This window comes from Trachemys scripta, chromosome 23, assembly GCF_013100865.1.
Source record: "Trachemys scripta elegans isolate TJP31775 chromosome 23, CAS_Tse_1.0, whole genome shotgun sequence".
NCBI lineage: Eukaryota > Metazoa > Chordata > Testudines > Emydidae > Trachemys > Trachemys scripta.
In genome coordinates, this window is record NC_048320.1 from 6,793,469 (window position 1) to 6,815,352 (window position 21,884).

The 21,884-nt window shown below is 51.0% G+C and overlaps 1 protein-coding gene across 1 annotated transcript in view; it reads left to right on the forward strand.

The window, feature by feature from the left end:
* MRC2 (mannose receptor C type 2) overlaps nt 1-21,884 on the forward strand; it is a 98,196-nt gene that overhangs the window by 26,984 nt on the left and 49,328 nt on the right. The window contains exons 2-7 of the mRNA XM_034755841.1: nt 10,786-11,193; nt 12,961-13,134; nt 13,843-14,007; nt 15,879-15,992; nt 17,445-17,588; nt 20,445-20,633. Coding sequence (XP_034611732.1) covers nt 10,786-11,193; nt 12,961-13,134; nt 13,843-14,007; nt 15,879-15,992; nt 17,445-17,588; nt 20,445-20,633 — 1,194 coding nt within the window. The remainder of the gene's footprint in view (nt 1-10,785; nt 11,194-12,960; nt 13,135-13,842; nt 14,008-15,878; nt 15,993-17,444; nt 17,589-20,444; nt 20,634-21,884) is intronic.

The window sequence follows — 21,884 nt, forward strand, 5'->3', positions numbered from 1 at the left end:
GCAATACTTCGAATTCAGCTACGCTATTCACGTAGCTGAATTTGCGTATCTTAAATCGACTCCCCCCTGTAGTGTAGATGTACTCTATGAGTTTAGGACTGGAATAGCGGGACGGGCTGCGGGACAGGACAGGTGCATCGGCAGAGCGGGGTGTGGGGAGCCCAGGACTAGAATAGTAGCGTGGGCTGCGGGGCGGGATTGAGGTGTATGGGCAGAGCAGTGTGCGTGCAGGGAACCTGGGACTGGACTAGCGCTGGGGTGGATGGGGACTGAGATGCACGAGCAGTGCCGCATGGGAGAAGCTTGCCCAGCACTTGCCTACCTGCATTATGAGCCCCTCTTTCGTGAGCACTAAAACTGCTTCAGAACGTTTAGAAGTGTGATTCCATCAGCCGAACACATGGGGTTTAATACGTTATTCCCTTGGTGAGCCTGGATAGAGATCAGGGCAGCTGTCTCTGGAATGAATATGGCCCACTGACTATCTCCCTATAACAGCGGTTCTCAAACTGTGGGTCGGGACCCCATTTTAAAGGCGTCGCTGGGGCCCGGGGCCAAAGCTGAAGCCCGAGCCCCATCACCCAGGGCTGAAGCCAGAGCCCAAGGGCTTCAGCCCTCGGTGGCAGGGCTCAGGTGACAGGCCCCTGCCTGGGACTGAAGCCTTTTGGCTTTGCCACCCGCTTTCCCCCCGCCAGGACAATAGGACTCAGGTTTTGGCCCAGCCACCCAGGACAGCTGGGCTGAGGCTTCAGTCCCCGCTCCTGGGGTCGCGTAATAATTTTTGTTGTCAGAAGGGCGTCGTGGTGCAATGAAGTTTGAGAACCCCTCCCCTACAAGATTCCCTTCTTGTATCCATGCAGCCTAGAACTCCATTGTAATAAATCCATGAGTTACTTGTTAGCTTGGGCAGCTGCAGTCCGAGATCCTGGTGGTTCTGGCCAACTCCAACTACCAGCAGCGTCCAGTCTCATTCTTCTTTCTTGGTATGATGGCAGGGCCCAGGAGGCCCAGTCACAGATGTTGTGTTAGGTGTTTACAAAGTGTCATCCCATTAGTCCTGTCCTGGACAAGACGCTGCTAGATAGGGTGACCAGATGTCCCGATTTTATAGGGACAGTCCCAATATTTGGGTCTTTTTCTTATTTAGGTGCCTATTACCCCCCATGCCCTGTCCCGATTTTTCACACTTGCTCTCTGGTCACCCTACTGCTAGATCGGGCTGTAGTGATCTCATTGTGGGCATCAGTAGCATGAGGCAGAGTTATCTACCGCTGGGAGAGATGGCGTGCTGCTCCCCGTTGCCTCCATCCGTGGGGAAAGTTGCTGCCTTCGCAGGGGAGCTCTTGGATCCAAAACTCCACCTCGTACCGTGTTGGTATGAGAAGGGCGGCATCGGGAGGAGCTTAAAATGGCAGCGTGAATAGCTATTTTTCTTGCCAAATACGGCTCCTGAGAAATGACTGTTACCGGCTATTCATAAGTAATTATGTTGTAATTAACGAATGGAGGGTATAGTGTGTGCCCCTTTGGGACAAGATTTATGTCTTTTAATTACTTAGTGTCTAGAGACTACAGCGGCGGGTACCTAGAAAGGCCTGCCAAGGAAACATTAATCCCATTTCTTTACTGAGTGCCCCAAACCCAAAAGAGAGTCTAACTGAATGGTCGCCTGAGGAAAAGGTCACCTCCGGTAAAGTCCTTTAGGAGCCTGCGTGTCATTGTAAGTCGGTGGGACTTGGGCTCCTCCGGGCCTAATTCACTTCTGGAAAATGGAACTTAGCCCACTAAGGCAATGTCTGCTCAAGAGACTTCTGCCGGCACAGCTCTTTCAGGGGGAATCCTTGGCCGACAGACTGTGTCGTCAGAAGCCGCTAGTGTAGACGCGGCTAGACTAGCACAGCTGTAAGCTGTTACCGGTATAACTCGAGAGGGGCGGTTTTACCGTACCGCCAGAAGCCCAGCTTGCCAGTGTCACCTGGTCCATGTTAGGAGTGCGTTGTCGGTATAGTGTGGTTCAGCTACGCCAGCAAAGCATTGCTAGTGTAGACGTGGCCTGAGTCACTTCGGCCTTGCACTACTGAGCAGAGCAATGCCTTAATAGCCTTAAAAATCTGGACCTTAAGTACTCTTGAAAATGTTAGCCCTTAGGCTGCGTCCATAAGAGTAGTGCTTTGCCAGCATAGCTGTATCAGTATACTGTACCAGTGAAGCACCCCTGGCAGAACCCTGCAACCCAACGTGGATCTGACAGGACCCAAGTGTAAGTGTCAGGTTTGAAAACAGGATCGTGTTATTGCAGAGGCGGAAACTGAGGCACAGAGCCGCGCCGTGACTTGCCCAAGGTCAGCCATTGGCAGAGCCGGGAATAGAACCGGCGTGTCCTGAGATCTACTCCAGGGCTCAGAGCACTTTGCTGACTGGGCCCAAAGATGGAAATGCCAGTCACGTAACCGCTCAGCCTCAGTTTCCCTATCTGTTTGAAGGGATAATCACCTATCCATAGGGGATGTTAATTAAAGTTTGTAAAGTGCTTTGAAAACAAAGAGCGCCGTATAAGTGCTAAATATTACCATGGACAGAACATTTGTGAGACAAGACAAGCCGTGGAGGTATCATCTGCCAGATCTTCACCCCTGCATTTAGTGGAGGTGGAATGCATCGATCAACGGGCTATTTAAAGAACCCGCTGTTTGTACAAAAGTCCAGACAGGTGCCTTCATATGGATGACTCATTTCAGTTAACCGCAGGTGCAAACATCTGGATGACTGGATGTTCACAACTGAATATGTGATCATCTGTCACCCCAATTGGAGGATGCTCCCCGTAGAGCACTTGCAGGTTAAGGAGCGTCAGACTCATGCGCTTAAACCTGCCTTTGTCCTGTGATTCCATGTAGAGACCACACCCCCTCAACCGATTCAGGGGCCCAATTGCGCTTGGTGCTGGACAAACATAACATAAGAGATGGTCCCTGCCCCAAAGTGCTTACTATCTAATAGGCCAGAGAGACAAGGTTCGGAGAGGAAACAGCGGCACTGAGGGGTGCAGGGACTCATCCAAGGTCACACGTCAGGTCAGTGTCAGAGCCGGGAATAAAACCTACGTCTCCGGAGTCCCAGTCCGGTGCTCTGCCACCTCTCTGAGCTTTGATTGTAAATCTGCCCTAGAAGCCCTTGTTCTCTTTCTACCCCCCAGCAGCCACACGGCCTGCTCCAGCAACAGCATCTTTCCGCCTCACCTCTCCTGCCTCCCCCAGCCACTGAGACTCTGTTTCTTTCCCGTGTCCCCCCATCCCCTCCCGGCCATTCCCAGCCAGCAGAGTGCTTGTCCCACACCAGGCGAGGTCAGCAATGCACAGCTTTCACAAGCATTTGTACAGATAGCTCTTCAGGGGATGGCCTGTCTGCTAGAATAACGGGGCCCTGTTCTTGGTTGGTCCTTAGATGCTGTCGTAATAAACGTGATTAATAATCCACATTTCTCAGCGCTGACTAGTATATTTTCCCCCTTGACTATTAAGCTTTAGGGACAGTTTTCAAGGTTATCTTAACACAAGCAGCCACTCCGGTCCTGATACCATGCCCTGCCATTGACTGCCAGTAAGGTGCTAGCAATAACAATACATCTATTGGCAGCATGACAGTGCCGTTCCCTACGAAGATGCTGGAATTTCCATACAACGGTCCAGTATAGTGCGGTTCGCGTAAAGATGCTGTAATTGCCTGTGGCCAACTGCGTCGTCCTCCTGCAGTAGTCGTGTATATGGTGCTGCTAATTCGGTTTTAGTTCCTGCAACACCATTATGCAACCGGTACTGCAGTGCTCCTAAGGAACTACTGGTACTGAATACGCTCTGATGTCGGACATTCCTGCTGCAGGACTGCTTGATGTTAGTGCTTTGTGCACAAAGACTGTGCACGGTTCTGCTTAAAGCCTTTTTTTATTTATTCCGTTAACACTCAGAGATGTCTGACCCATCCCCAAAAGAGCCGCTGTAACAACAAACCCCAGTGTCCGACATGGGTGTACTGTACCAGGCCCTGTAAAGAGGGATCTGGTGGAAATGTTTGCAATGTTGGAATATGTTGCTCATTCCCTGCAGTCACCTGACACCCACCTTTCCTGCTCCTTCGGCGTCCCTGAAAAAAGGGCATGTTCACTGCTGGGAGAGGTTTAGTGATGTTCATTCTGTCCCCTCTGTGTTCCCTGCCGAGGAGCAGAGCTGGTATGGATTTGTGCTCCAGTGAATATGGTATGCCGACCCGCTGGACTCCCTGCAGAGAGCATTGCTGCGAAGTCCGCGCTCAGGTCACTGTCCGTTTCAGGCCCTGTTCAGCTCTTGATGGATTTAGTTTTGTAGGCAAGAGCTTCAGGGTGTCTTTATCGGCAGCGTTTGGATTTTTTTCTCCTTCTGTTTGAGGGCTCCAGGGACGCAGGCATTAAATTCATGTCTGGGAGTGGAGGAGCTGAGACGGCCGGGCTTGTGACTACAGAATTGCATGGGGGGGGGGGGGGTCTTTGGGAGGAGCTTGGCATCACCAACAGGCCTCACACAGTTCAGAGCAGGGACAGTTTGCCTTTCAATTGGGCAAATAGACCCCGGGTCTTGTTTGCAGACTTGCCTGAAAAATGCAGAACGGCGGCAGCTTAAAGTGACACCAGCGAGTATGTTTCTAGAGCTCAGGGCCAACATTTTCAAACTTGGCTGTCTAAAACTCAGCACCTAGATCTGTCTTTTTTTAGACCCCTAGATTAAAAATAACCTGATCTCCACTGGGGCTTCTACGACTCCCATTGATTGTCAACAGGGTTGTGGAGGCGGAGTGTTTGGAGTAGCTCATGAGCGTGACGGGCAGGCTGTCAAGAAGCACTGCACAAACCTCAAATTGGTTGAGAGTTCCCTCCTTAGATTTCACCAACCAAGTAACAAGTGTGAACGCCTCAAGTCCTATCACAGCCTAACCATGCAGTCACAGACAGTCCCCTTGGGCACTCCTGTCTATCCTGCAGGCTGGATAAAAATCATTGATTTTTTTTTATTTAAATCGGATTTTTTGATTGCTTTTTTTCCCCTCAAAAAGCATTTTATCTAAAGATAGTTTTAATTAAGGTACATTCTAGCTCAAAGATATCTCATCATGGAATAGGGATTATAAATTCTAATTCTACAGTATGAGACAATATATTATTTTTTTAAACAATACATGTTTGGTAAATGAGTTCCAATAGTTCATGGATTAGGAACCCAATCTTATGGGGTTCCACAGGCTTCTGTATAGATTATTTAGGTTAATCTTTCTATCTACCCAATGGGATTCAATGCTCAGTCTAGAAGATACCATCAGAGATGCTTAGTTTTGCAGTTCTCAAACTGTGGATTTGTGTCTCCAGAGGTAACATGCTTGTTAATAGCAAAAATGTTTTTAAATAAATAATATATAGAGGTGAGAAATAACAGACCTCAACTCTATTGTCCCTCTGCAAATTTATGTACACAGTCAATCCCTTACCTCTCTCTAAAAGTGCAAAGCTTCAAAAAGTTCAACGAATAGAAGGTTGTTGGGGGCGGAATAGAGCTGGACAAAGAGAAGAAGTCTGGAGATAAATGTGAGACGCGAGGGACATATGCTTGTTTTGTTAAAATATTATATATTTGTGGTTGAAGAAAAAAGTCCAGACTACATAACGTTGTTGTTGTAGTTAAATAAAACAATTTAATAATAATAATAATTAATGGAGATATCCTATCTCCTAGAACTGGAAGGGACCTTGAAAGGTCATCGAGTCCAGCCCCCTGCCTTCACTAGCAGGACCAAGTTTTTGCCCCAGATCCCTAAGTAGCCCCCTCAAGGATTGACCTCACAACCCTGGGTTTAGCAGGCTGATACTCAAACCACTGAGCTATGCTGCCCCCTCATTTAAATGTCTGTCTGGTGGTGATTTCCTCCTAATACAGCATAGCAAGAAAATCCTCCAAATATTAATGATTAACCTGTTGAATTGGAGATTGTTCACCTCCCAATGACTTCATAAATATCTGCTTCAGTTACCGTTGGTAAGTGAAATAACCAAACACTCATTCATTTTCTGATATAGCTGTAAAACTAATCTGAAAAGTTTTCAAAAGAAATCACTGTTGAAAAATATATAGTGTGTACCTTCTAAAAATGAAACCTACATCTATCTCTGAGTTGTGAAGAATATGTATTAAGGTTATAACAACCAACAAGAATGTACTTCTATGTAGAAAACCATGATTAAATCAAGTCTTCCTGACTAGTGATTTATATCACGATTTAAATCAATTTGATTTGAATCGAATCCACGCTGTACCAAGGCAAACTTGCCTTTGTGATAGATGGTCCCTTACATCAAAAATCACAGCAATTTTCTGGTTACTCTCAGTCCCAAATGACCAGTCCTTACCCCAGACCTGACACTCAAGATACTTGTAGCCAATCCGATAATAAACCAACTAAAGATTTATTAACTAAGAAAAAGAAATGAGTTATTTACAAGGTTGAAGCAGTTAAACATACACACACAAATGAGTCACAGCCTTAGGTCCCAAAAGGTAATAGAAACTGCTGCGATATAGACTCATAGATTTTAAGGTCAGAAGGGACCATTATGATCATCTAGTCTGATCCTCCTGCACAACGCAGGCCACAGAATCTCACCCACCCACTCCTGTAACAAACCCCTAACCTATGCCTGAGTTATTGAAGTCCTCAAATACTGGTTTAAAGACCTCAAGGTGCAGAGAATCCTCCAGCAAGTGACCCATGCCCCATGCTGCAGAGGAAGGCGAAAAACCTCCAGGGCCTCTGCCAATCTGCCCTGGAGGAAAATTCCTTCCCGACCCCAAATATGGCGATCAGCTAAACCCTGAGCATGTGGGCAAGACTCAGCAGCCAGCACCCAAGCTTTCTATGTCCTCTGTAGCTAGCCCAAGCTAAGCAGTTTGGGGATCCCTTGCTTATGCTTAGAAATATTGCCCTCTCCAAATTCCAAGCAGGGTAGTGATACAGGTACTTCTGGTCAGGGATTTTTATTTCCTTCCCCCAGAGTCCAAGCTGACGGGACAAATGTTTGCACTGGTCTCCTCTTCATATGAGAGGGACACAATCAACAAAATCTTTGTCTTTTGATGTTTCACAATGGCTCGTTTGGTTTCAGTGGGCTTCCTTGTGGGCAGGCCCCGCACTCTACATTAATTAGTGCTTCTTTCCTGTTTGGTGTGTTACAGTTACAGAGGTTCACACTGCAAACCCTCAGTGTGACTTTATATCACGGGCTGCAGGTGTCATAAGCAAGATCAATACATGCAGCAGCCTACAAGCCTTTCATCAAGTCTAAACACCAACATCTATTTTAGCAATACTAACACACAGGTGAGCCAGACTGCTTTCCAGCTATGCGTTTGCCAGGATTTCAGCAAGGCCTTGGCACGAGCAGGCACCTGATCTGCCAGCATCACAGCGAGCATCTTAAAAATCAGAACGCTTATTTGATGCCTGAATCTGGCATTGGGTGCCTGACTTTAAGTAATCGACTTTGAAAATTATGGGTTTGTCATGGAGATCGCGGACGTCACGGATTCCATTACTTCCTGCGACCTCCGTGACTTCTGCAGCAGCTTGTCGCCCGGGGCTTCCATCCCCACCCCCAGTGGCAGCAGCAGTGGGCCCTCTGGGGCTCCCCCCTCCCCAGCAGGAGCAGCAGCAGGTCCCTTGGGGCTTCCCCCCCACCATCATGGCTGGAGTGGCAGCAAGCCCCCCGGGGCTCCCCCACACAGCTGGTGCTGCGGGCTCCCTCCCGCCACAGCACCCTCCTCACAGTATCCCCACCCCCGCACGCCCAAGAGTCAATCACGGGTATTTATGGTAAAAGTTACGGCTAGGTCATGGGCCATGATTTTTTTGTTTTTTGCTTGTGACTTTTACTAAAAATATCCATGATTAAATCTTAGCTGAAGTTATTTTTTTCACTCTCCATCATGTATGAAACTTCTCTCAGAGAAAGCAACCCATCCTTCTTTCTCTTCAAATTTGTATCCTTTTCCACTTAGCAAACATTGATTTTTCTTTTATTCCCCCCTCCAATGAAAGCTTGAAATTAACACTTGATTTTGTTTTGTTTCCTTGGGCTTGTCTAGGCTGTGCTGCAGTGCAGATTACGGGGGTCTGGTTTGCAGCACCCGTCAAAGGGTTTCATTCTGACCTGCGCTTTGTGGATGCTGATTTTAGTTTGCACCAGCAGCGTCCACACATTGCAGTTACAACGCAGCTCTTTGGTGTGCTCTGCCGTTCACACCCTTCGAATCCACACGACGGCTCAGTGTAGACATGACCCTACTTTAATATCATTCATGGTGTTACCTCTACTTGGGAGTTGGACTGTTAGATCACTTCTGTTTCAAAGCCAGCTTCAGGAACGTAAAATATTATTTATAGCTAAGTCCTACAAAAACAAACAATTTAAAAAAGTTTTTAAACAGCAAGTCAGTTTAAAACGACGTTATTTAAATTTTGTGAGCTGTTTGCAACTTCATTATGCTGGAGCACTGGTTGCAACGGCATAGTTAATTTGGAGTGGAAATTTCAGTTTGATAGAAGTTTAAAGACATTTTATTATTGTTGTAAAAATCTTATAAAAATGATAAACCCTCTGCCGAAAACCCTAACCATAGAGTGTAAACTTTGAGTAGGATTCAGTTTTTTCATGATGAAAAATAGGTTGATAAAACTAGAACAAAGTGTTCCAGAATCACCCCTTTTTGAAATTTTTACTGGAAAGTCTTGGGTTTTTTTGGCCTCTTTTGCAAGACATTTGAAATGCTCTATTCCGCGCTCTATACCACATGTTGCTCCTCATGTGCAGATTAATACAATAGCAGCTTGGCACGTTCCCCTTTATAACGGGGGGGGGGAGGGAAATGCACCCAGATGAGCCCACTGCATTAACAGTGACGCCATAAAACATCAGCTGGTGAGAAACGTAGGTTTTCTCTGATTCTCACACCGCTCTGGAAAGCTGCAGTCTAACACAAACCAAGCAGGTTTTTTTAGGCAGATTCACTTCCCAAGTGACTGGACCAGTCCGTGACGGCAGGGCAGGCTGGCCCGTAGATACACCGGAGTCTGAAGTTGCCAGTAGAGAGACAGTTCAGTGCAGACGCAGTAAATCGTGCTTGCGAGTATCTGTTGGAGGTGGAAGTGAGAGCCTTGTGGAGGGTTGTCGTGTTGTTGACGGTGTTGTAGCCAATGGGAAAGTGGCAGGGAGTGCAGAAGACTTGCCCCAGAGTTAATTTCCCTGCTTTCAAGGTTTTGGGTGGGTAGGCTGTATTGTAATGCAACCTTAGCGATGACGAAACAAAGGTTTTGTTAGATCCGAGAGTTCTATGGGTGGTCATGTTTCAAGCCGCAAGTATTTGAAAGTGTCACTTATGTTAAGAGAGTGGTGCGTCTGCAGGGTCGGTATTCCTTGGTTCTCTTCCGAGCTCAGCCGCTGACTTTAGGGACGTCTGTTACAGGGTGCGATTGCGGCTCGTGTAGCTGTCTCGAAGTTTTGTTACAGGATGTTAGGCTGTGCGTGTCTGCCAGGAATCCTGGGTAATTACTCAGGCAGTAGTCTGTGCTCAAACCCATACTGCTGTGATACCCAGGCTAGCTCTGGTGTACGTCTACACAAGCTGCGATCGCACCCCGTAACTGCGGTATAGATCTACTTGTTTGTGTGTGTGGTCTTGAGCAACTCACTTTCCCTCCAGTATTTCCCCAAGGGTCAAATGATCAAAACCATTTAGGGTGGGATTAGGCGCGCCGTTCCCATTGAATCGAGCCCCTCCATCCTGCGGCCCCTTTGAAAATCACTGAAGCGTAGCGAAAAATGTACAACATAGCCCCACCAACAAGGCATAAAAAGACCAAACCTCAAACATGACATGAACAATAAGGAAAAGAGAAGAAAAACTAACCCCGCGTATCATGAGTCGTTTGCTTTGCTTCCCAGAGTGCTTTCCATCAGGAGGGCCGAACTCGTGAGTCACATGGTGTGAGACTTTCCCCAAAGTACTGTGTGCACCAATATTTTTTTTTAAACAAGGCCCCAGATGTGCATAAAAGTGATGAACACCATTTTATTTCCCCGCATAGCTATATTTTTTTCAGACTTGAACGAATTGGCTAAAGAAGACATAGACCTGGGCTGTGCTTACAGTGGTGGAGAGCTAGTTTAAAATCCATTGTTATAAGGCAACCTAGCATCCTTTTAACAGGCCAATTGAGTTTTTGGGGCCAGTTCGTGAACTCAGAGCGATCGGTGCAAGCTCAAGTTTTAATGACACTTTAATTTCCCTGTTAAAGAAATTTCTTTTTGCCAGGATCTTTGTATCTTTACTAATACCTAAAACTCACCTGCTGACATCCCGTGAAGCTTAATTATTGTTTTTCAAGCACTTGGAGATCCTTCCATGCAAGTCGGTGGGAAAAATGCACCTCCTCGTTATCCTGTTAGGCGGCAGAGGCTAAGGAATAAACAGCCGTCACTCCAAGACGTGAGCGCCCTGAAAAGCAGTGTGATATGTTATGCTGTGTGTGTTACAGTATTCCCCGGAGGACATGCTCAGAGCAAGGCCCTATTGTGTTAGGTGCTGTACAACGCAGCAGGGGAATTGACCGGCCCTGGTAATTGTTGTCCAGGCTGGTATCGCAGCAGAGGCTGCTCACGTTCACATCAGGGCCTAATCCTTTCTCACTGGCTTTATTCTCTTTGTCTTCCAGATTCCAAGGTGTTTCTGATTTACAACAGCAGGCTGCAGGGCTGCTTGGAGACCAAGGACACCCTGGTGAAGGTCTCTAAACCCTGCAACGTCAGCGCCCCAGCCCAGCAGTGGAAATGGGTCTCCCGGAACCGACTCTTCAACCTCGGGACCATGCAGTGCCTCGGGGTCTCCTGGCAGGGCATCAACTCCACCGCAGCGGTGCAGTCCCTGGCCACCTACGAGTGCGACCGCGAGTCCGTCAACATGAGGTGGAGCTGCCGGAGCTTAGGGGAGCATCTCTCTCAGTATCTGAACGCCAAGGCAGGGAACCTCTCCCTGGCTCCTGTCGAGAGAGGAGATCAGGCACGCGGCGGGCAGTGGAGCGTCTACACCACCCATGAAGATTTGTGCTCCAGCCCCTACTCTGGTAACGCCTGGGGAGGGCTCTGTGGGTCTACATTGTCCCCATGATCTCTGGTTGTTTCCCTGTTGTTCTGTGGTCATAGTAGAGCCCAGAGGCTCCTACTGAGATCAGGGTGCTGTTGTGGTAGGTGCTGTAGAGGTCTCAGTCAGCAAGAATTCAGCCATGTGCCCATTATTACTGTTTGAAATGAGGTTTTCAGTCTTATCATCATCATTATCATCTATTTATTTATTTTATTTATTTGTTTGTTAACCGAAGTTGAAGGAAACAGCCCTTGTCCCAAACAGCTAACAGCACAAGGCCCCGATCCTGCATTGATATCTGTTAGGGCCTGATCCAGTTCCCATTGAAGTCAGTGGAGAGACTCTCATTGGCTTTCTAGATTTTTAGGGCCAAAAGGGAGGATTGTGATTTATTAGGGGGATTATTCATTTGTATTGTGGTAGCCCTAGGAGCCCAGTCATGGAGTAGGACCCCATTCTGCCAGGCGCTGTATATCCTGCATCGAGTCTGTCTTGTAGCCAGCACAAATGGGAATTGGATTGGGCCCTTAGCTCGCACCCCTTGTGCGATTCTATCGGCTTGAATCGACTCCACAAGGGTCTGTCCCATTACAGGATAGGGGCCAAGGAGCCTGGCTGCCTGGGAAATCCCCAGGGGGAAGAATGTATAAGGGTTTCCAAAATCATTTTTCTTTCCTCCCATAAATATAGTAAACGTTTATACTGATGGGCATGATTGGCTCCCAGGGAGCTGTGCACGATACGAATGAACAGTCTGTACCAAGGCTGCAGGGGCGTTGAAATACAAGTAGCTGCATGGTCCATAGAACTTTGCAACTTTTCTTCCTAGGATCTCAAAGCACCGGCAAACAGGACGATGACGATGTTATTTAACGCACCGTCCTGCTGAGACCCTTGGAAACAAATCGAAGCCTGCAATGAAAACCTGATTAAGCCCCAGCTTCTAAGGCCTGGTCTATACTACCCGCCTGAATCGGCGGGTAGAAATCGACCTCTCGGGGATCGATTTATCGCGTCCCGTCGGGACGCGACAATCGATCCCCGAATCGGCGCTCTAACTCCACCAGCGGAGGTGGTAGTAAGCGCCGCCGACAAAAAGCGGCAGAAGTCGATTTTGCCGCCGTCCTCACAACGGGGTAAGTCGGCTGTAATACGTCGAATTCAGCTACGCTATTCACGTAGCTGAATTTGCGTATCTTAAATCGACTCCCCGCTGTAGTGTAGATGTACCCTAAGGCTATGTCTACACTAGCGACCTTACAGCTGTACCACTGGAAGGTCTCCCGGTGTAACTTACATTGGTTGGGGTGTGTTTTTTCACACCCCTGGCTGACAAAAGTTTTACCGACAAAAGTGCTAGTGTGGACACAGTCGAAGAGTCCGATTCTCCGCTGCCCTTCGTCTTGGGTCATCCCTTATGCCAGTGGGGAGTGGGTGTGAATCAGCAACAGCTTTGCACCAGGCGCAGAGCAATGGAGAGTCGGGCTGCAGGGGTTCCGAAAGCTCAAACAAACAAAGCAGGTGGGGTTGGTAGGGGGAGAATAATAAATCTAGGGCTGGCAGAGTCCGTTCTGTAGAGCTTCAGTGGGGAGAAGGGGCTGAGACAGTTCAGTGCTGCACCCAGTGGTCCCACTGTCCGAAGGCACGATGGTGGGCTCGGGGACTGCATTTTCCCTCGGCAGCCCTCCGTCCCCCAGGAAGGGAGGCCGAGCTAGGGGGAGGATTCTCTCACTTTTTCTCTCTGCAGAAATTTACACCATCCAAGGCAATTCCCACGGGAAGCCCTGCACCATCCCCTTCAAGTACGACAACCAGTGGTTCCACGACTGCACCAGCACGGGCCGGGAGGATGGGCATCTGTGGTGCGCCACCACACAGGATTATGGAAAAGATGAACGATGGGGCTTCTGTCCCATTAAGAGTGAGTGGCGATTGGCCCGTCCACAAGCTTAGCAACAAGAGGCCGGGGGGGAGGGGGCTACGATCATCAATAACTGGCCTGGTACCAGGTGGGGGTGGCTCTTTGGGTGATGCCAGCCTGGCATTGCAGAGGGAAGGGTTGTGTCAGGGATGCCAGCCTGGCACTGGTGGGGGGGTGGGGGATACAGCTGTGAGGGGGATGCCAGCCTGGCACTGGTGAGGGGGTGGGGGATACAGCTGTGTGGGGGATGCCAGCCTGGCACTGGTGAGGGGGTGGATTCCCAGCTGGATTCTGCAACCCTTCCTCAGCCCGACTGGCCCCGAACTCTGAGAGACCTGAGGCAGTCAGAGGGATGCCTGGCAGAGCAAGGTGCCCAGTGCGGGGCACAGGGTTAATCATGCTTTGTAACCCTGGCTCGGAGAAGGGGGTAATGGCCAGTTGTCTGCCTGCTACGCTGCATGCATTTGCCATGGTCTCGCACCTGGCCAGAGTCAGAGGCCGCCCCAGCCCTTTGGGTCTGCAGTGGTGCCATTGTGGTGTCCCTGAAAGAAAATTGCAGCCTCTGTAATGAGAAGGAAGCCTAAGGGGGGTGCACTTCGGGTCATTAGAGGCACGTGCCCGCCTGCCGCTGGCTCTCCGGGGAGCTCTGCGCACGAGTCAGAGTTAACCCCCAGCTCTCCCTGCCCCACTTCCCATCAATCCCCACAGGCAACGACTGCGAGACCTTCTGGGACAAGGATCACCTGACCAACAGCTGCTACCAGTTCAACTTCCAGTCCACCCTGTCCTGGCGGGAGGCATGGAGCAGCTGTGAGCAGCAGGGGGCCAACCTGCTGAGCATCACCGAGATCCACGAGCAGACCTACATCAACGGTGAGTCGGCACTGCCCCGCCGGGGCCGGCCCGGGAACGGAAGGGGTGCTTGGAATGGGGGGCCCTGGTTCAGGCTCCTCGGAGGGGATGCGGAGGTACCGGTTAGTGCCGGCACTTGGCCTCCAGCGCTCCTTGTAGGCGAGCTTCGCCCCAGGGAGAGGCCGCGTTTGCCTCAGCGAGGGCATCCCCAGCAAACGCCAGGGTTGTCTGAACAGGGGTAGCCGTAGGGCTCTCCTCTGCGCTGGCTGCCGGGCCGCTCAGCGGGGACGTCCCTGGCCTCTCAACACTACAATTGTGTCAGCACCCTCTCCTGGAACACGTCCTCGTGCGCTCACCATAGCGTCGCTGTGCACGTTCGCCTACAGCTTGCTGCAAAACGGGGCATGGCGCTGTAAGGCAAATCAGCTCGTCTGCAGGGCTGGAGTAGATTTGTGTGGGTTCTCGCTGCTCTGAGTGGGGTGGTGGCCCCCAGGCCGAGCAGGTGCTGGCGGGGCATGGGTGCCGTAGAGCGGGGTGGGAGTGGTGTGCTGGACTCGGCTGCTTTGGGAAGCCTGAATGGAAGAGGCTTTATAAACCTACCATTGAGCTGTTGGCTAGCGCTGCCCTGGGCTCTTCAGCTCTTCTCTGAAGTCTTCCATAGAGCACTAACATGGGCGGCGAGTGAACGCACTGTTGGGGGCGGCTAGCCCTCGCCCCTCTGCCTGAGGTGAGTTCCCGCCCTGCCCCTTCCGCCCTCCTTCCCCCACCAGAGCCCGGAGTGCACCCCTCCCGTGGCTACTGTCCTCCCCCACCCCACCCCCCGTGCACCTCCAGCCATGGCGCGCCAGGCGGACATCGTGGACCCAGCGCCAGACGGATGGGCAGCCGGCATGGCCCCAGCGCCCCCAGTCCCAGGCCTTGTGCGCCCCCGCCTGCTTGCCCTAGCCTCTCGGTCACAGAAGCGCGGGAAGGGAACTGGAAGCAGGCAGGAGGGGATCTGAGGGCAGAGCGTGGGCAGGGCCACACCAGGCTGTTTGGGGAGGCACAGCCTTCCCCTGCCTATGCTACCGTCGCCCATGCTCACTAACCTCAATATTAACCCCCTTCCGAGAGTGAGTGGGTGGGTCCTTGCAAGGGGGACCCTTTAGCGACCTGTGGGTGTGGCAGGACGCGGCTGTAGCCTGGAACTTGGCAGAGAGCAGTTTCTGCAGCTGGAGAACCTGCCAAGGTGGCTATGCCCGTTTGCCTAACGAGGTGTGTGGCGGCCTCTAGAGGTACATGGGTGTTTAGCAAACCACGGCAAGGTGAGGCCGGGCAGGTTCCCTGGAGGGTCTGCGTGAACCAGTGAGACGGGAGCTTGCTGCCCGGATTTAGGGATATGCGTGTGTCCCTCCTGCTGCAGTCCGTGTGGGGGAGGCAATGCGCACACAGCCAGTGGTAGGCTGCAGCCGTGCAGCTAACGCGTGGGCCGCAGCTGTTGTATTTCCTACGCGGGCGGGCGGCTCCGTGGAAGAGGCCGTTGGAGTCGTCAGGGCTCCGAGCAGGGAAGAAGCGCGAGTGATGTTTTTAGTGACCGGTTCTGGATTGGCCACCTGGTGAGTGGCAGAAGAGAGACACCTTGGGCAGTAGCGGGAGGGCCGGTTTCACCCACACGGTCCTCAGGCTGACAGGGGAGTTTGGTCTCTTTGTCGTCTCTGCTGCTCGCCGATGAGCAGGGCAAGCGGCCCCGGGTGCAGTGGCAGTTTGTATGCCGTGGACCCGGGGCTGGAAGGAGCCGTGTTTGGAAGTTGATGCTGGGGGCCCTGTTGTGTCCGCTAGACTAGAGATGCTTTACTTGTGAGGCCTTCCCAGAACAGGAGGTGTCTGACGCCGGCATCCTCTCTCTGTCCCAGGGCTGCTGACAGGATACAGCTCCACCCTCTGGATCGGGCTCAATGACTTGGACATGAACGGGGGCTGGCAGTGGTCCGACAACTCGCCCCTGAAGTACCTCAACTGGGAGAGCGGTAAGTCTGGCCGAGGGGTAAAGGGTGATGCAGATGGGGAGCAGCATCCTACAATGGGGTGAGGTCCTGGCAAACTCACAGCAGGAGGGAGACAAAGGCAGATGTAGATGCTGTCCATGGGCAGCACGGCAGAAGCGGGAGGGTCATAGAGATCCTCTGTTGTTGTGTGGTGGCAAATCCCAGAGTCCTGCCCCAGAAGGCTGAGGAGAGATGCTCCAGGCTGCTGCAGGGTTTATAACAGGCAGGGTCATTTGCTGGCGCATATGTGGCAGCAGCACTTTGCCGTCTGTGGAATTACATCACTTCTCTCTACTCTACGTGACGCATGGGGACTGAGTGGAAATGGGGACATTGGGGCCATGCCAGGCACTGGGTCTCAGGGCTGCAGGGTGCCAGGGAACCATGTGCCTGAGCCCGGAGCTGTCATGACATTGTGTGCCACTGGACACCAGAGAAGTCTGGGCCATGTGCTGTGGTGAGACTCCATGGAACTCCATGCCACATGAAACCTGATGCTGGAGGTGAACTCCAGCAATAATTCCTGGGGTGAAATCCTGGCTCCATTGACTTCTAATCTAATCTGGGACCACAAATACTAAGATGCTTTAATTGTAATGCTGTGGTTATTGCATGGCCGGGCAGAGTTAAGGCTGCTCGGGTGCCTTAACTGTATTTCCATCTCTCACTGTGTTCAGATTTCTCTGAAACATAACGTTCACTCTGGATTTCCTGGGCTCACAAGGCTTGGTTTGGGGATAATTCCAGCATCCCTGTAACGATCTTTACCCAAAGTTACTGATACAAACTCTCAGCCTAAGCTCCATCTTGATGTCACTTTTTTTGCCATGGAATATAAAATAACGAATGGTCCTGTCTAATAGAGGCCAGCTGTCTGCTCCTGTTTCCCGCATTCCACGAAACAGGCCCTCGGGGGCATGCAATTCATTTTAAAGGCAACATCTTAAAGTCGCTCCTTCCTTTCCTCTGCCTGTAGTTAGCCTGTGGCAGTTGCTGTGGCAGGATATTATTGGGGGAGGTAGTTTAGGGGGCTGGATTTTCAATGCTGACTTCAAAGGTAGTTGTGGCTGCGCCGCACTTCAGAAAATCAGCCCCTAGTACGTTTTAGGGAATGAGAATAGCACTTGCCAGGATTCTAGCTGAGGTTTTAGAGGCCCCAGGCGCTTATGCTTCAAGGCATAGGCTGATCACCAGCTTCAGAGGTCAGGAAGGAATTTCCCCTGCTGTATAGCATTGCTCCAAAATCAGTACTCTAGGGTTTTACTCGTTTTTTGAAGCATCTGGCAGTGTCCGCTAGCCGGACCATACTCCTCTGCTCTGGTTTCTGTTTGAACTCCTGTGTATTCATCCAGGGGATGGGCTCTAATGCTCGTATTTTCCCTACCCTTCCTCCTCCCCTCTCACCCCCTCCCCACCCCCATCTCCTGCTTGTAGACCAGCCTGACAATCCCAGCGAAGAAAACTGCGGGGTGATCCGGACGGAGTCCTCGGGGGGCTGGCAGAACAGGGACTGCAGCATCGCCCTGCCCTATGTTTGCAAGAAGAAACCCAATGCCACCTCCGATCCGTTCACGACAGGTGAGCCTGCCCGCACTGCAGTATCCAGAGATCTTTTTCTTCTCCTCCACAGCTTTTCTTTTCCTTTCTTTAATAACAAAGCAACCCCCCCCCTCCTCCCCAAACCCTGGACGCACTCTGCACAGCTGTCAGTATTGGTTTGTTCCTGTGTTTTAAAGGAGGAAAAAAGAAAGCGAGGGTGTTCAGCACCTCTGGGTATGAGACCCTAAGATCCTAGGCAGGGATGGGGCCTGATTCTGCACTGCCTCGCACCTCTGGTTGGGTCCGGTCTCTCCCACACTTCCCTTCCCAGGGCCGCTTACTGAGAACCCTAAGTACAGAATTGCGTCTATCACTGCGGCTTGCGTTGTTCTTCCTCTGACGAGGGTTGAGCAATCTCCTCCTGCAGAGGGAACAAGAACTGCCCCAGTAGCCAGAGGGAACCTTTGCCCATCACGCAAACCAGACAGCTCTCGGAAGTTGCCAAACTGGTTTCTTCTGATTATTTCCCGCCTCTGCCCTTCCAGTTGGGAGATATTAAAATATCACATGGTTTTGCCCCCATTTGGAATCGCTCTGTGCTGCTGTCAGTGACGACCCGTGGCGCAAAGCGGTGGAGAATCCGCCCCATCCCTAAGACCTTAGGGCCTGACACGAAGAGAGGCTGAACCCTCCAGCTCCCCTTTAAGTGACTGGTGTTGGAGGGTGCTCACCGTGGGTACAGTATGTGGGAAAGCTGCCAGAATGCTAATGCGCACCATGGAAACGCGACTCATTTCCCCTCCTTCCTCCAGGCCCCTTTCATCTCCGCTGCCTTCTGTCTGCAAGGTGGTGATTACACATCCCAGGTGTGTTTGGCCTCCTACCTTTCAGCCACACAAGAAGAGAACGAACTCCCCCCAGAGCGGTACAGCCTAGAGACGCTCGGTGCAATTATGAAATGGAAATTAGAAGAGGCAAAATGGGAGCTTTAATCATATTCCAGGGGGGAGGAGGGGGCATTATCGCTCTGGGTGTGACATTACTGCTGTCCAATCAGAAGGCTTCTTTGGTGTCTGGCGCTCTAAATCGTTGAACAAATTCCTCTGCTTTGTAGCTGATGGTTATCTTGAGTGACTCCGTTCTCAGCTCCATGTGGGTCAGGTCTCCCAGCTGCTCAGCGCTTCAGCCTCGGTTCCGCCTTATGATGAGTTCAAAGCATTCTCCAAGCTGCTGGCCTGCCACCTGGGGCAGGCATGCTGAGATGTGTGTTCTGTCACTGCTTTCCTACAGCTGGCACTCGGGCTGCTTTGTAACCAACATGAAATATATGGAACATCTAACGCCAGTATCTGACTGACAACCTTCTACCTGATAGTGCTGTGTCAGAAATAATCAACCAGCCGATGCACCAGGCTGTGTCTGGCTCTTCTCCTCACTCTCTATTTTCTATGTTTTAGTTATCTGGTGGGTGGGTTTTTTTTTCCCCCCCTTCAGTAAATCTATTTTCACAAGAGATTTTTTTTTTCTTACTAGCGTGGCCTTTCTCTTGCTGTTTCTGATGGGGCTGTCAGCATGTTGTTGTTGTTTTGTTACTATTTTAATAATTCTGTTTGAACTGTGATAGCCCCTTGGAGTCCCAGTCCTGGACCAGGACCTCAGTGCGCTAGGTGCTGTACAAACACAGAGCAGCCTAAGTTATGTGACAAGGCTGATGGTGGTGGTGGCAGTTCATGCAATGTGGACATCCATCCACTGAGAACTGGATTGCAGCTCGCCATGCTCATTTCCTATAGGTAGGGCCCTACCAAATTCATGGCCGTGAAAAACGCATCATGGACCATGAAATCTGGCTATTGTAGGGGGGCCACAGTATTGCCACCCTTACTTCGGCGCTGCTTTCAGAGCTGGGTAGCCAGAGAGTGGTGGCTGCTGGCCGGGCACCCAGTGCAGAAGTAAGGGCGGTGTGGCATGGTATTGCCACTCACACTTCTCCGCTGCTGCTGGCAACAGCACTGCCTTCAGAGCTGGGTTCCTGCCTGGCAACCGCCACTGTCTGGCCGCCCAGCTCTGAAGGCAGCGCAGAAGTAAGCGTGCCAATGCCGCAATGCTCCCTATAATAGCCTTGCAACCCCCGCCGGACCCTCTTTTGGGTCGGGATTCCCACGGTCACATCACTGTGAAATTTAAGATTTAAATATCTCAAACCGTAAAATTCAAGATTTTTTTTGTAAACGCTATGACCATGACGTTTACCAAAATGGACTGTGAATTTGATAGCGCCCTGCATATAGTCCAGCAAAAAGCTGCCACATGGCTGTAGCTTTCAGTCACTACTGTCCTGCAGGCTGTGAGCTGGACTGACTGATTTGCACACCCTTGGTGGGGGTAGGAAAAAGGGGTCTAAGAAGGGAGAACCTCAGCGCTCTTGTCAAACTGCAGGAAGACCCCCCTGAAGCTGTTGTGAAGTCAGTTGATCCAGGTGCTGGTGTAAAGATGCCAGTTGGAAAGTGGGGCAGCCCCGGGGGAATTCATGGAGCACTGATTCCTCGCGGGGAGGATGGCAGTGGGGCTCACAGAGTGGGGAGGAGGGAATTGCCGAGAACGTGCTAGTTGGAGATGGAATCTGGCCCGTCGCTGGGGGAACAGTTGCCACTTCATAAGTGATCCATGCGACTCCCCTTCCCGTCCCTCGACAGCAGAACCACAGGGCTCAGGAACTCCGGTCTGGTGTATTTCCAGACCCTCCTGCTGCTTGGGGGCTCTGCCATTCCTAACACAGACCCCGCACTCATGTGGCTGGACGCCACTGGCACCGTGGAGGAGAACGGGCTTAGAAGGGGCCGTGCGGGGAGTTAGCAACAAGGCTCCTTAGCAGTCTGCTCTGGGTCCCTGCAGACTCCTGGTCGGAGGTGAAGGTTGATTGTGAGCCTACCTGGCAGCCCTTCCAGTCCAGCTGCTACCGGCTGGTTGGCGAGAAGAAGAGCTGGCAAGACGCGAAGAAGACCTGCTTGCGTGGCGGTGGGGACCTGGTGAGCATCCACACGCTCTCCGAGCTGGAGTTTGTCACCAAACAGATCAAGCAAGGTAGGGTTAAAGCTGGTCTGCACACTTGCCACCTGGGAACATGCTAGGGACCCGGGTCAGAGCTATGGATTGGCTCTTATGGAATGTGCATGGCTGGGGGAGCCCATCTCTTCACTAGCACATGGTTCTATGCTGCACATACATGTTCATATTGACCTTTACATGTATGCATTCATGTGGGATATCTACCAAAGGTACTTCTGGAGCCCCTATGATTAGCTCAGCCCCTCACGCTCTAATGCATTCATCCTCCCAACACCCCAGTGAGGCAGGGCAGGGCTAATCTCCCCATTGTACAGATGGAGAACTGAGGCCCACAGAGGCTAAGTGACTTCTCCAAGGTCACACAGAGAGGCCATGGCTGGAGCAGGGATTTAAACCTGCTTTTGCTGAGCGCCCTAACTACTGGACAGTCTTTTCTCTCTGTAATATACCTTGCACCAGGAGTGGTTCCAGTGAGGCTACGAGTGGAGGAAGATACTACTTGGAGTGAGTAGAGGTATCATGATCTGGTCCATACTAGGCTCTGTTCCCGGCTCTAATGCTGGCTCGTTGTGTGGCCGTGGATAAGTCCCTCCCACCACCTCAGTTTTCCCATCTGAGAAATGGGGTTGGGGATACTTCTCTGACTCTGGGATTATGAAGGTAGTTAATTCAATCTGTGAATGGGGTTGAGATCTGTAGATGGAAGGTGCTATAGAAAGTATCGTCCCCTGACGTCTTGTGAAGCTATCAGAGACAGCACAAGAAGCGCTTAACATGTATTAAGTGCATCATTTATTTATCTGCTGGGGCAATGGCTGACAGTTGATACCTTAATCTCAATCAGGAATAAAAAGGAATGGCCCCATTCTCTTTGAGTCAATACTGACCCAATGCCCCAGGGGGATGGCGGCGGGCACTGTGCTTCTGGTGATGGCATTGTTTCCACGAGATGTAAAACGGAGGCCCTGGACCACTAGTGCTTATTAAAGATCTCCTGGCACTCTTTTAAGAATCGGGATTGCCCTGACTGATTCCAGATTGGGTCCCTGCTTAGGGAAAGCTTCCCCCAACAGTTTCAGTTAGATACAGTTTTAGTCTACACATCTTGTCCTAAATTTGCTCTGTAATAATGTTCCCGTGCGCTGTTAAATAGCCACCACGTTCCATCCAAGAGGTGGCTGCTTTTCATGGAGTGCAGTGATACTATAACCGACCTCGGAGAAGCATTTGTAAAGCACTTTCAGACCGTTCCCCACAAGAACAGAC